We start from the raw sequence: 14,687 nt of genomic DNA, 5'->3' as shown, positions 1-14,687 counted from the left end.
TGCACAGCCTCACTTGTGAGTAAGGAATCAACGCATCGCTGACTTTTCTGATGCACGTTCACCTGTGCGGCCTTATTTTTGACGCAAACTATGTACATTGTGTAAAACCAATGTTTCCACTGTTTTCTATAGAATAAGAATCTATTTTTTTTAATTCATATCTTGACTTGTGTATGTTGGATTTTTGTCGTTTTGATCTTGTTTGATTTAGATACATTTTGACTATTTTTCTAAACTGGTGTGGTGTCCATTTTGTAGTGTTCTCACTGTATTACTGTGTGTGTTTGTACAAATACTTAACACATTACCTTTGAGATAAGCCTGACTGCTTGTGCCAAGCTACCAAGGGGGTGAGCAGGGGTTATCTAAGTGTGTATCTCCATTGCCCTGACTAGAGTCAGGGACCCTGCTTGTACAGAGTGCAAACTGATTGCCACCTAGAGACCCCATTTCTAACAGATGGGATATACCATTCCTGTGCCCTTTCCTGATATGTGATATACATAAACCCAAGGTTGAAAATTGTTATACTCATAGTCTGAGCCAGCTTTCTCCTGGTTTTACTTTTTTTACGTCAGGTAAAAGATCATTCCTGATACATCATAGGTCAACTTCTTATTTTCCTTATATCAAAACAGCAGTTCTTTTATGTGTGGCTCTCTTAGAGAGCCTCTATCATTTATGTATGTTTCTAAATTCAATAACCCACTGCTGTGATGTAGCAACAGTTGATGACAAAACATTTTACCCACTCTTTCTTCATAAAGGCCTTCGAGGCCAGGCTGACAGGGCTCCTTGAGAGCCTCTGAGTGCATGCTACTTGTTTGCTTTTACTGAAAGAAGTGAGCACAGCTCCAGGAGGGGGAAGGAAAGCAAAACAAATAGTGGATGCCAGTTAAGGATGGCAGGTAAGATATTTATTTTTCCCATTTGGTTCAGAGAGAGATGGCCTTGTTATGTATGACTCCAACATTACTCCTCTGCTCCTGTACAGCAGTTGAAAGCAGGGGCAGATGATTTTGGGGCCATATATAACGTAAAATTGTAGATGTCTAAAAAGTTAATTACATGGATGTTTTTCACCCAGGGGTTCTCTGTAACATCATAGACAACATGAGTTTTGCTTTTGTTGTCTATTTGATACCAACGAGAACACCTTGGTGAAAAATATCCATGTTGTTAACCAGTCGTCACCTATTCACATCAGAGTTTCATGCTCCAGGAAATTTGAACTTTGGTATTCCTACTTGTTAAGTGCCTATAAACACCACCTGCAAAGAAACTCTTCATGCAACCCTCTCGCATTTGACCAAGGGCAAGGAGGGTTGTACTCCCCATTCTATCTCCTCCATAGTCAAAGGCAGAGGGTTGTGAACTCTTACCTTCTGTAAACGACACTTAAGGTACAATGCAATGATAATAAATGCTGCTTTATTTTGATTTACTGTTACTTAGTAGATATTCAGATAAAAAGCCCCTTATGTAATTGTTGATAGTTTGCCATTGATTTGGATGCAAATTGGTGGATTTAGTATCAACAATAAACCAAACTGCTTGGCTTCCTACTAGATAACAGTTCTTCTAAGTATCTCACAATATCCTTTGGTTGACAGAGCACCATATAAGCAAAAACTCACAAAATGATTCTGGGACATAACAACTGAGGACTTAAAGCATGTCATTCAAACATGGGTTTCTGTTGTAATGAAAACATGATATCTCTATTCTGTATCCTCCGTTCCATTCACACTAATTGAAAGAGGCCTTCTTTGCAGCACCTATTATGATCATGAGCATTAGGAAAAATAGCCCATATGACACTAATGGCTCCTTCTACTAGCCGCTACAGTTCCAGATCAGCACCTGTAATTTTTAAAGCCTTTCATCTTAACACACCCCACTATTTGAAAAATAAACTCACCATCTCAGAAGAAAGAGGTCCACAAGTTAAAATACCTGCATGCCTTACCGCTCTTTCTCATGAACTGCTCCCAAAATGGAACAACATAAGGCGGAAAACCTCTATCTTCTTCCAAGGCATTAATTAAAAAAGCTGTTAAACGTTTCATTAAAATGTGTTATCTACCCAGTAAGACATGAACTGCTTCTACTGCTGATTCTTGCATTAATAATGTAAGCCATTTTCTAGAATCACACTCTCTGACACATCAATGCACTTAAAACCTGTACTCACGACCCACCTTTTTAAAGAAAAATGAAAATGCTTGTCATGTAATATTGTATGACAATGAATGACATCTTCTTAAAACTTAAAACACCTCTGTAAACAACCCTAACTGCCTCTAGGGGTAAGGTCTAAATAAAAAAATACATAAAAAAAAGAAAACATTTGGTAAATAACACAATAGCAATGGGGAGTGTAGTGTTGTGGTGTGGCCTAGTAGTTACATTGAGCTATCTACTGCTATTTGCTTGCATATGAAACAGCTGTCTAACTTCCTGATATGTATTGCTATGTGTGGAGAAGTGGAAACTTGCAAACTGTGAATTTATTTGTGTAAATGAATAACAATGATATTGTAAATAACTGATGAAGGATAAGATCGATACAGCCTGAAGGTCAATAATACAGAAAATCTGGAAATTATTAGATTAGTTAAGAACTAAATTCCGGTTATGATTGCAACCCTTTTAAAATATGATTGCTCTGCTGTGTTAGAGACAAACACCCAGAACAAGAGGTTTCAGCCAAGAAACGAAGGGGCAGATTTAATAGCCCCTAGCACCACCAGAGCGTCACTTTTTGTGCAACTCCTGTGGCCCTAACCACTGCTCCATATTTACCAGGAGATATTACACCACTTTGTGTGGCCTTACGCTTCCTTGTACATATGGGCCCCTCCGACACAGTTTTCTGCATCAGAGGGGGGTGCAATGGTGTTGCAGTGGGCATTCCACCACAACATCCATTGCTTTTGATGCTGCCCCAGATTTATGAGAAATCGTATATCTGTGGCAGTACCAAAAACTAACGCCACCCTAGGGGTGACATTTGCATGGCAAAACGAGGAGGAATGTTTTTATTCCTCTTGTTTTTTGCGTTTTCTTTGTGCGCTGTATTTTGTGGCACACATTGTAGAAGCAAAATGTCATGGATGATTGTTTATGTGCAGGAAGGTGTCCCTTCCTGCACATAAACAACCATTCCAAAATGACGCTTTGATACTTCTATGTGTGCTGCATTTTGCAGCACACATAGAAGTGCCACATAACAATTTTAGATTGTTTATGTGCAGGAAAAGACACCTTCCTGCACATAAACAATCTATCCCCTCAATGAGGACACCCTTGCACTATGGTGCAAGGATGCCTGCGTTGGCACAGGCAGCTTTATTCAGCACCGGCACAGGTGAAAACGCAGGGCTGCGCCATACTCCTATAAATACAGTGCATTCCTGCGTTTAAAAGGTGGTGCAGTGTAGCGCTGTTATTTTTGGCGTAGCACAACGCTGCGCCATTTTGGCATATATCAGGACCTAATACTCCTGAACAATGGAGGACACATAATGTAATACTGTAATGGATAAAAGCAATGTAGGAGAAGAGTTCAAGAAGATGCATGGAGCTGAATGCCGAGAGCATCTCATTGGTAATGATTTTAGTACAGAAATATTCAACATTGGTTCAAATGGGTCTGATCCATACCAGTTTTACAGGATGTCAGAATGGGCTAAACTTACATATAATCAATGGAGATTGAAATAATTTACACAGTTTATTCTTACCCTGAAAAACTGGTCCTTCTAAACAAACAGTGAATAGCCTTACTCCACCGAATAAAATCTGTGATGCTGTCCAAACAGGTTATATTATTGAATGGCTGTATGGATGGAGAACTATCTATACAGTACTCCACAAAGAGAATTGAAATGAAAAGGGCACGGCATGTGAAAAATAGTTCATATGAATGAGTACTATCTTACAGAGACAGAAGCAAAGGAAAAAGCAACATTGATGACCATAATGAAGACGTTGATTGATTTTGTGAAGATGATGGTTAAATATGGAACAATTACACCAGAGGAAGGAGTTTCGTACTTAGGTAAGATTATCTACTTTATTTACTAAACCAAGAAGACAGTGGGCTGATATGCTTCTTGCTGTTTTCATGAACTGTTACACAGCCTGCAAATTATCAAAAAGCAGTTGATATGTGCATACTATAAGGTCAAACATTAAATATATATTGTGAAGAATGCTTAACATGGTTGAACATGTTTTAATGGTGTAAACCTTTTTCCTGAACCCAATTTGAAACCTACAATTTTCAAAAGCGACCAAGGGCCAGATTTGTTGAAAAGTGGCGCAGCGCAGTGCTGCGCCAAAATTGGCAGCGCTGCATCACTTTAGATACGCAGGGATGCGCCGTGTTTCTGTGAATATGGCGCACCCCTGCGTTTCCCCCTGCACTGGTGCTAAATTTACCTGCCAGCGCCAACGCAGGCATCCTTGCACCATCGTGTAAGGATGTCTGCGTTGAGGGGGTATGACTGTTTATGCACGAGAAGGTGTCCCTTCCTGCACATAAACAATCACTAATGGTGCTTTCCACTTCTGTGTGTGCTGCACAATGCAGCATACACAGAAGTGCCAAAGTGTGATGTCCAAATGATCGTTTATGTGCAGGAAGGAACACCTTTCCACACATAAACAATCATTTTTGGCATTTTGCTTTTTCTATGCGTGCAGCAGAATGCAGCACACATAGAAAAAGCAAAAAACTCCCCCCTGGGGGTGGTGTTAGATTTTGGCACTGCCTCAGGTTTACGTGATTTCATAAATCTGAGGCAGCGTCAAAATGCAAAGGGTGTTGCTGTGGCACGCTCACAGCAACACCCATTGCACGCCCCTTCCACGCACAGTGCTGTGTGGGAAGGGAACGTATTTACAGGGTGGCGTTAAGCCACAAAAATTGTAAATACGGCGCTGTTCTTAGCACCACTGGAGCGTCACAAAAAGGGACACTCCGGTGGCGCTAGGGACGTATAAATACGGCCCTAAGTTACCACAAGACATCATGCTAACCAGTGGTACGTGCAGAAATATACAATAATAACAGCTTACAGGATAAAATGCTAGACTATAAAGAAGAAGGGATACAAATAAAAGACTGTAACTACACACGTGGTGACAGGTTTATCGTATGTACAATTCAAATGGATAACACACATGGGGGGTCATTACAAGCTTGGCGGGCGGCTACCGCCATCCGCCAAGCGGTAACCGCCGTGCGGCCGCCAATGCGGACGCACTCCCGCGGACCCCATTACGACATCCCCGCTGGGCCGGCGGGCGCAAACCAAGTTTACGCCCGCCGGCCCAGCTGGGATGAGGCCGCAACATAGGAGCCGGCTCCTATTGGAGCCGGCGGTGTTGCGGCCGTGCGACGGGTGCAGTAGCACCAGTCGTGCTTTTCTCTGTCTGCTATGCAGACAGTGAAAAGCTGCCCGTGGCCCTGTTAGGGGGCCCTTGCACTGCCCATGCCACTGGCATGGGCAGTGCAGGGACCCCCAGGGACCCCAGGACAACCCTTACCGCCAGCCTCTTCCTGGCGGTGCAAACCGCCAGAAACAGGCTGGCGGTAGGGAGGTCATAATCCCCAGGGCAGTGCTGCTTGCAGCGCTGCCCTGGCGGATTATCACCGCTGGGGCTAAAACGGCGGGAAACCGCCGGCCCCGGCGGTGCGACCGCGGCGCTACCGCCGCGGTCGTAATACGGGTCTGCGTACCGCCAGCCTGTTGGCGGTACGGACGCCACATTACCCCTGGTGGTCTCTGACCGCCAGGGTCGTAATGACCCCCATGATGTCCTGTCTACTTAGTCACAGGAAGAGCAAATCATATACTAATAATAGGCCAGTTTTAGAGTGCCCTGGTTGAGTAGGGCTCACTGTCATAATTCTTGAAAATATTTTGTGGAACATTATAATGATAATGAAAAGATACATCTGACTCCCACATTTGATGTATTCCTTTAAAAAAACAGAATGATGGGTGGTTCAGGGATCAGAAAAAGCTGGTTAAAGTCCGGGCCAGGCTTCAGTGGTAGTACTCTGAGAGAAGGCCATGTTAGTTATTTATGTCTCTAGAGAAGCATATATCCACTGCAAAACCTTTCACTACAGTGGGATAGGCTATTTGCAAGGTTGAAAAGAACCAGGCAGTAAACACTGTGTAAGTCCTGTACAAATCTAGTGAACCTTAGGCCGTTTGTGTGTGATCTCAAATTACATAAAGCAACATCTAGGATAGCTGCTAACCATAAATGTTTAGAGAACAGAAACAACATGTATTTACATGTGTTAAATGTTAGCTGTTGGGCCTGGCCCTTTTTGAAGGGTCTCCTCCAGATATTTTGCATTCTGTTGATAAACCCGTTTTTGTTGGCATTAGAACTTTTTCCTCTCTGGCCAGTGGTATAATGCTTGTGCTCCTTCCCTAAAACATGGTACAATTGGCATATACCTGATTGGTACATTCAATTTACTTGTAGTTCCCTTGTAAATGGTACACCATGTATACAGGGCCTGTAAATGAACTGCTACTAGTAGGCCAGCAGCACTCATTGTGCAACCCACATAAGTAGACATCTCAGGTATGCCACAGCAGCCTGTAGTGCAGTTGTAAACTGCCATTTTGACCTGGAAAAGTAAAGCTTTTGCCAGGCCTAAACCATCCTTTTTAATCCACAGAAATCACCTCTGAGATCAGCCCTAAAGATTTACAGGGCAATGTGCACTGTATTTAAAAAGCAGGACATGTGGGTTTATGTTGTACATGTCCTGGTAGTGAAAAACTAAAATCATTCTCGCTGCTGTAAAGTCTCTCTCTCCTATTAACTAACCCTGGATTACCGTATTACATTTAAGAAGTAATAACTTTTGATTAGGAGACGATATTGTGTTTACGCTCAACTAAATTGTAATTTAAATTTATCTTTACTGGAAAAGTTGGATTTTAAGTCCCAATTCTGAAAATGACACTTTTAGAAAGTTGGCATTGTCTTGTCCTAACCTTCTACCAGTGTCCTGCTTCACATGACTGTGAATGGCTCTGCTGTTTGTTTATTCTTTCCAGACACTGACACAAAGGGGATTAGGTGTGGACAGGATGGGCCAACCTGCCAGGATGGTTCGGTGCAGAGCTGAACCCACTCCGAGTTACATTTCAAAGGGCTTGCCTCCAGCACACACAAACAAACTTGGCACTAGTCTTTTGTCACCACAGACTTCCTGGCGCCTTGTCAAGGGAAGGGAAGAACTTTCCAGAACCAGATGTCAGGGTAGAAAAGGGAATCCCCCCACTTCAAATACTAGCACTAGGTATACATAGGGAACCACCAGAGCCATTCTTCATTACACTCCTAGATCAATAGATCAATGGGGATTGCAGAAGAAGGACTTCCTTGCTCACCCGAGGAATGCCCGCTGTTTGAGGCCTGCCTTGTTCCCATGAGGACTGCCCTTCTGCAACCGAGGACTGCCCTGCTGCTTGAGGACTGCCTTGGCCCCCAGAAGGATACCCTGTTGCTTGGGATCTGCACTGCTCTCTGAGAAGGAAGACTGGACCTTCTCCCTTCATCCCAGGCTTCTTTAGTGACTCCAAGGATCAGTTAGCTGACCTCCTGTCTGAGTTACGTGGACACATCAAGCTCCAGAGGCCTCACTGCAATGCTCAGCTGACCTGCTACAAGTGGACCTGCCTGGACTTGCAACTGTACCTGCCTGAGCACTCCTAGCTTCTGCTGGAGTGAGTTATTGATCCCCAAGAGGTGCCTTCCCAGGTCCTGAACCCTTGTCTGGCATCAGCTGAGCTCCTCCTGTGAAGAAAGGTGAAATCTTAAACCTCTGGATTCTTTCGACCACAAACAGGCCCATTCATGCCAAGATTCTGCTGTCCATGATGACCGCCAACGTGAAGCTCTGGTGATTCCAACTCTTTCTGTTACAGCAACTGCCAACAACAAATGGCAATGCAAGATCTGCACTTCGTGCCACAGCAATGATAGCTTCTGGCAACCACTAACACAAAGCTCCAACAATGACCAACTACATTGCATGCTTGGATCTTTATGTCACTGCCATGGCCATCTGTTTGTGTGCTACATGTAGTGCCCCTGAGCTAAGCCTCACTGTTTTGTGCCCACCTACCAAAGGGTCTGGTTTATCCTGACGAGGATTGTGGTTGCTACCAGAGTTGGGCTTCCACCCTCCTCAACTAATAACCCAATATCTTACAATAGCTCTTTTTTTCCTCACTTGCCATGGTAACCAGATGATAATTTACACAGAGCATGGCATTCTTTGAGATATACACTATGCATTCAGACAAGGGAGTGGACAGAAAATTAAAATACCCCTCACTCCAACAGTGCCTCTAATCACACAAAGCATGTGAAGCAAAGAAACCCAATGCTCCTTAGAAGACTTCCTTTACCCTTTTGTCCTCCTTCCACCCATCTATTCAGTCATCCTTTCACCCTTTCATGTATTCACGCAACCATCTGTCTATCCATCCATCCATCCATTCTTTCACCCTTTCATATGTACACCTATTCTAAGATGTACAATGTTGGGAACATAAACATAATGGTGAAATCCACTGCAGTGTTTTATAATAATTGAACCACAAGTTGAAGACAAGAATACGTTGGATATTCTGGGGTATATCAATCCTGCTAATAACAAGTATATTAACTGCTATTGCGTTAACATTGCTGATAATTGTAGAGATCAGATTTTGATTGTTGTAACCTAAATTTGGGTAATTAATATTTGTTCAGTGAATTCTTGTGGAATGTACATTTTAATTAAGTGGTCTGACCCAAAAGCATAGGCATCCATGGATTTCTCATAAAAAATAAATATGATAGATACAAAATATAGTTCACATTTTATTCTATGTTCTGCTTGACAGTGCAGTACATACACTGAATTCAACACCATGGGTTAACAACTGTAATTTTACATATTTCGTAACTTAAAATATTGTTATACTTGAGTTACTTTTAAAATGTAATACCGCTTTAATATCCAACTATTACAGAAACTAGGTGGATTATGAAAAGTACTTAAAAAAATAAAACGGCATGCAATTATGCAAAGGCATTAACGTCTTTTAGATATCACAAATATTTGGTTCCTAGCTTTAAAGACCAGATACATCTGACCCTCAAGCACAAGATGAGAGCTATGTGGCTAAACCCCTAAACACATTAACAAATAAAGCTATCATCTTTGTAAGATACCAATTAGTAGTTTAACCTTTGCTTTTTAAAAATAAAACTGAATGAACAAGCTATGCTACTTTATACATTAATTCAAAGGATTAGGGTAATCTATTCTATTAGAAGTGGTGAAGAATTAAGACAACATTACTGTAGAAACATTGAAAAAGTTAACTCTTATTTCCATTCTCATTCGAATATAGATACCTTTGAGCTACCTAACAGGAACAATTCATCTTAACATAGCTGTTCCACACAAATGTTTCAAATAATTAGAATACATTTAAATTAATTCAAATAGTAGCATACATATACAATTATATTAATTAGACATATCGGTTGCATTCACAAAGGCATTCAGGAGTATATAAAGTAGTACTCAAGTAGCACTCTTTTACCTACTCTTACATCCCTTTGTGAATTAGCCTCAAAGCATCTGAAATACTTGGGTGCAAATAGTACAAATATAAAGGGCTGTGACCTTTTTGACTTTGGCTAATAGACAGCTGGACCTTGCAGGGTTGTTTGACAATAGCATGTAAGAGTACATAAATGTGCAGTCCTGTAGCACTACTTCTTGTCCTCATAAACGCTTTTGTGCATCATCCCCATTGTACATTTTATGCCTGGAGGTAAATGTACTCCTACTGGTAAAAGTAGCCATGGAAAAGGAGTATGATTTTTAGCTCATCTCAAAAATCTGCATGCTTACTTTCTGTCTGCACAATTACAGGCAGAATGTCATTTACTCAAATTAAAAGAGTCAATATATGTGTTGAATGCTGAAGAGATATTTGTGAGAGTATGTGAAACATTTATGACTTCCTAAGCATTAAAAACTGAAAGGTGTTTAAGGTAGGGTTTCAAAATATCCTCTCTAATTTCAAATGTGCTACACAATGTGAAAAACATTGCCATAGCAAATTTGTAACTACTGAATAAGGTACTTAAAAATTACCTTCTAGATGCAGATGATAACTTAGGGCCTAATTTAGACTTTGGCAGGGAGGGTACTCCATTGCTAAGGTGATGGAGTACCCTCTCCCCAAAGGAAAGATCTGCCCTCTTCATTTAGAGATCGGAGGAACTTCAATATGTAGATTGCAGATGACTACTCCATCGTGGCCGCTTACATACAGCCAAAAATCCCAACGAGCTTACGAAGTAAGAGGCACTAGATTTTTAGCCATGTGTCCGCTCCCCCTCTTCCCACATTTAGAGGGGGCGATCACGTGGCAAGATTTCATCACCACCAGGTAACGCGTCAGTGAAAACAGCAAAATAACCCCCATGCCATGAGAGAAAACTCCCATGGTGCATGGCGAGATGGTTATTCTCTTTTTTTATTTTTAGAAACCAAATCCTGTTTTGGGATTTCGTTTTAAAAAAAAAAAAAAGTTCAAAGTTTTTACAGATAGCTTTGTCATGTTGGTGGAGCTGTCACAAAACTTTCAATGCATCTTTCAATGCATATACAGGAACTGCCATGATGCAGTTCCAAGAAATACAAAAGATGGTGCTGGGCTGGCAGAAATCTCTAACTCTGGTGGGCGGAGTACTCTCTCCAGGGCAGGTATAAAGTACTCCGCCACCTTATTAAAACGGTCCACCAAAATCTAAATTAGCCGCTTTGTCTTTGTATCTACTAAGTACAGGTTTGTGTTAATGTTCTCGGATTTGAAAGGGCTTCTAACAGAAAATGATATCTGTGGTAACAAACAGAATGATACATTGGTAAATATCCATAAAATTGGTGTTTTTCACCATGGGGTAACAAATAAAATCATAGATAATAGAAGCAAAGATGGAGTTGGCTATTAGATTACTTTGAATGTTGAGGTGAACCCCCCCTTACTGTTAGATAACATTGGCGGCCGCCACAAATCTCAAATGGGTAGCGGGGAGGTTCACAGGGAAGAAGAGGGGAAAATAATAAAATAAAAAACAATAATAAAAAAAACGTACCTGTCTGCCGCCAGCCGCCTCGCTTCTCTTCTTACCTCCAGATGGTGTTGGTGTTCCAGCACTCCCTGGAATACCAGCACAGGCTCCCCATACAATCATGGCACTGCGATCATGCTATATCTAAGCTAGCCCCAAAATAAGTCTCTTGCCTTCTGTGGATTTGCAGAGACCTGCTGAAGGCAGGGGTGGCAGCAGACAAAGCTTTAAAATCATCTACATCACCCTGTGTGAAGAGTCCTTAGGGAAGTGAGGAAAGGCAGGGAGACAAACACCATCTGTGATTCCATCACCACCACAGGTCCCTAGAGACTCTGGAAAGATGGTGGGTCAGCCTTGCCCTTTCACCGAGTATAAAACGCAGTTTATGTAAAATCATTGAAAAACAAAACTTTGTTTTTGTTGCACCTATGTTGGAGAAAACAATGTCTAGACTTTCATTCCGATATCCTACATCATGACTTTTAGGGTCCCCCATGCATTCTATACATTATTTCACCTGAATCCAGTATTCCCATGCACAGTGCATGTGCTCAGCAGCCTCTGAATCCAAAGAAGGACAGTTCACTAAAAGTCAAAGCCTTATCTGGCTTACAAACGTAATACATAGATCACTGCTTCTGGTCGTGTTTTATGCAGCTGTACCTGCATGTTTCATCTTGGAGGCAGGTTCAATTTTCCTTTCATCTTGTCAGGGTTAACAAAAGAAGTGCCATTGAGTTGTTTAATAGCACCTTAAGATGACGAAATCAATGGTAGGTGGCGTTCTATAATAAAAAAAGTTGTGCCATGAACCTCTCACAAAAGCATACTAATATAGCAAACACATTTTAAAATCTATTTTTTTCCTGGAATACATATTTGAAAGATGAATAAAGAAATATATGTGACAGATCGTATTGTATATGTCATAGAAAGTATACATACCTTATATATTACATAACACATATATTGTAGCTTAGTTTGGGCTACTGAAATAGTTAATCACACGTTGCTTACTGAAGTTAAACCATATTGTAGAAATCATGGATCTGAATTCCTGTAGGTGGGAGAAGATAACCAAAGTTTCTTAAACTGATTCTTGCAAATCAGTTTAGACTACTGTCACATAGTAATTCACTGCATTTAAACTCATACCTGCGTTTCATACTGTGGTAACCTATACTGGAAATTCTCTGGTTTCGAGATTGAAGATGAACAAACAAAAATACATTTAATATAAAGAGACTATCTCAAATATAAATAGCCTATGACCAAGAGCCGATGCTCCTGGCCCCCTTGTGGTTCGCAGAATAAACATTTCTCATTAACATCTCTCACTATACAATAGGGAAATAGTGATGAAAGTAGTGTGGCAAGGCTGTGCATCCCCATCCAGAACTAGCTCAAGGAGCAAAGTAAACAAAAAAGTATAGTAAATGATAACAAAGCACAAACTGAAGTGGGGGACAGCATTAACAGTAATGACCTTACGACCACCATCAAGTACTACACCCCCCAGGGCCAGCTCCTGTTATGTCCCACAGTACCCACCTCCGGGACATAGCTCTTTGCCCTGACTTGGTTGCAGCTTTGACAGCTACCACGAAGTCAGAGCAAACACTCCGCTTGCAGCGAGGGAGAGCGAGCAGAGGTTTCCTCTGTTTCCTTGCCCATGGAGAAGCAGGCAGGGAAGCAGAGGAAACATTGCACTCAAAGACAGGGAGCTGTATTAGCTGGCCAGGCCCTGTGGCCAACCACCGCCACGCACAGCAAAAGCTCGTGTGCAACAGTGGTTGGATTAACGTATTGTAATTAAAATTACTTTATGTTTGAGAAAAACATAGAAATTCACTGAAAAAAACCTAGGGTTACAGAGACGTTATAGTTAGGAGATAGAATTTTAAAAACATAGAAATCTGCTTAAAAAAACGAAAAGTTACAGGGATCTCATAGTTAGGTTCTGAATTTACTCATGCAAAACCTTAGAAATTCAGCAGTTATAGTTAGAGTTATTTCAAGTAACTATAACTCGTGCCCTTAGGAAACTATTACCCGTGCCCCTCTCAGAATCCCCATTAGGCCCCGTTAAGACCATCCTACATGATGCTGCATGCCTCATAAAGGGGATGAAGAAATATGACTATATCACCTACACCCTGATGGAACTCCACTAGTTTCTTTTGCCATGCACCATCTTCAACACCAACTTCATTGTCCATAAAACCATCACAAATGACTCTCTCAACTATTTGGCTGACAATCTCAACATCTCTGGTGACTTTTTGCACAGCCACAGTCATGACATCATTAGATGGAAGACAAAGATGTGCACAAAAGAAAAAATCTAATTAACAGACTTTCTCCAGTTATGGATCTAGAACGACATCCACCATTGCCAGACTATGCTCCAATTTAGGAAAGCATTAAACACATACCTCTTTGAATAAACTACTTCACCATGATGTAACAATCCACCCTGCTTCCCACCAACCATTCATTGACTGCGTATTTGCTTTTCACCCTGTGCTTCAGCCTAATCCCTTTTAGCTGGTTTGTGCTGTATAAATACCACATAGCTCCTAGGGCTAGACAGGCCTTTTATTCCACTGGTACCCGGTGGGCTGGAGCCTTGGGTTTCAAAACCCAGAGCTGCTCCTGGTGCCTCTGTCACTTTCCCCAGCTCCCTGAGGTTAATTGCAGCAGTCATGAGGAGGCTTCAAGAGAGAGAAAGAGAAGGGGGAGAGGAACAGTAGTGAGAAGGTGATCAGAGAGGGAGGAGAGAGAGGAGAAAAGAAAACAGAGAATGGCTGAATGCCTGGCACTTCGATTCTCCCTGTAACATGGGTAAAACATTTTGGGTCACTTTACACAGGGCGGGTTCCAGGGAACTGGTCAAAAACAGGAAATTTGACCTACCTTCAATTAAATTTACCCTAGCAGAAACTAAGGCAGCAATAACTTTCCTGAAGTGGGGTAAGGCCCGGGTCTCGACAAAATTCATGGTGACCTCTACAAATCAAACCCTGACATTTGGGCCCCCTATCTGAATTTGGTTTGTAACGCGGTCACTGCAGGAGCACCCATTCCCTGGACATGGAAGGGAGCTGAGATAGTTACCCTTTTTAAAAAGGCAGTCCTAGTGATCCCTCCAATTATCGCCCAATTTGTTTACTCGACAACCTCCAAAAACTCTTTGCAAAGCAGATCCTGTTCCACCTAGACGAGTGGAATATAGAGAATGGGGCCATTTCGGATTTCCAGGCAGGGTTCAGACCCGCGGTCAGTAGAATAGATCAGTTTCTGAGATTCTTAGCAATCAAATGGAACACGTTGATGTTGGAGGTGGGAACCTATATGTGGTTTTTGTCGATCTTAGAGCGGCTTTTGACCTGGTATACAAGGAACAAACTCTGGCTGACATTAACCAATATGGGTGTCCCCAAAGGTCTTCTAAAATGTGTAGTCCGACTTCACAAAAGCACTTTTGCCCAAATTAG

The 14,687-nt window shown here is 41.8% G+C and overlaps 1 protein-coding gene across 1 annotated transcript in view; it reads left to right on the top strand.

Annotated features, from left to right (window-relative positions):
- The window catches only part of SCG3 (secretogranin III), a 202,789-nt gene that overhangs the window by 44,650 nt on the left and 143,452 nt on the right, over positions 1–14,687 (top strand). Inside the window, exon 8 of the mRNA XM_069222474.1 lies at positions 3,947–4,063. Within this exon, the coding sequence (XP_069078575.1) occupies positions 3,947–4,063 (117 nt within the window). The remainder of the gene's footprint in view (positions 1–3,946; positions 4,064–14,687) is intronic.

Source organism: Pleurodeles waltl, chromosome 3_1 (genome assembly GCF_031143425.1).
Source record: "Pleurodeles waltl isolate 20211129_DDA chromosome 3_1, aPleWal1.hap1.20221129, whole genome shotgun sequence".
Taxonomy (NCBI): domain Eukaryota; kingdom Metazoa; phylum Chordata; class Amphibia; order Caudata; family Salamandridae; genus Pleurodeles; species Pleurodeles waltl.
The sequence above is the reverse complement of the archived record's forward strand: the minus strand, read 5'-3'. Positions and strand labels throughout refer to the sequence as shown.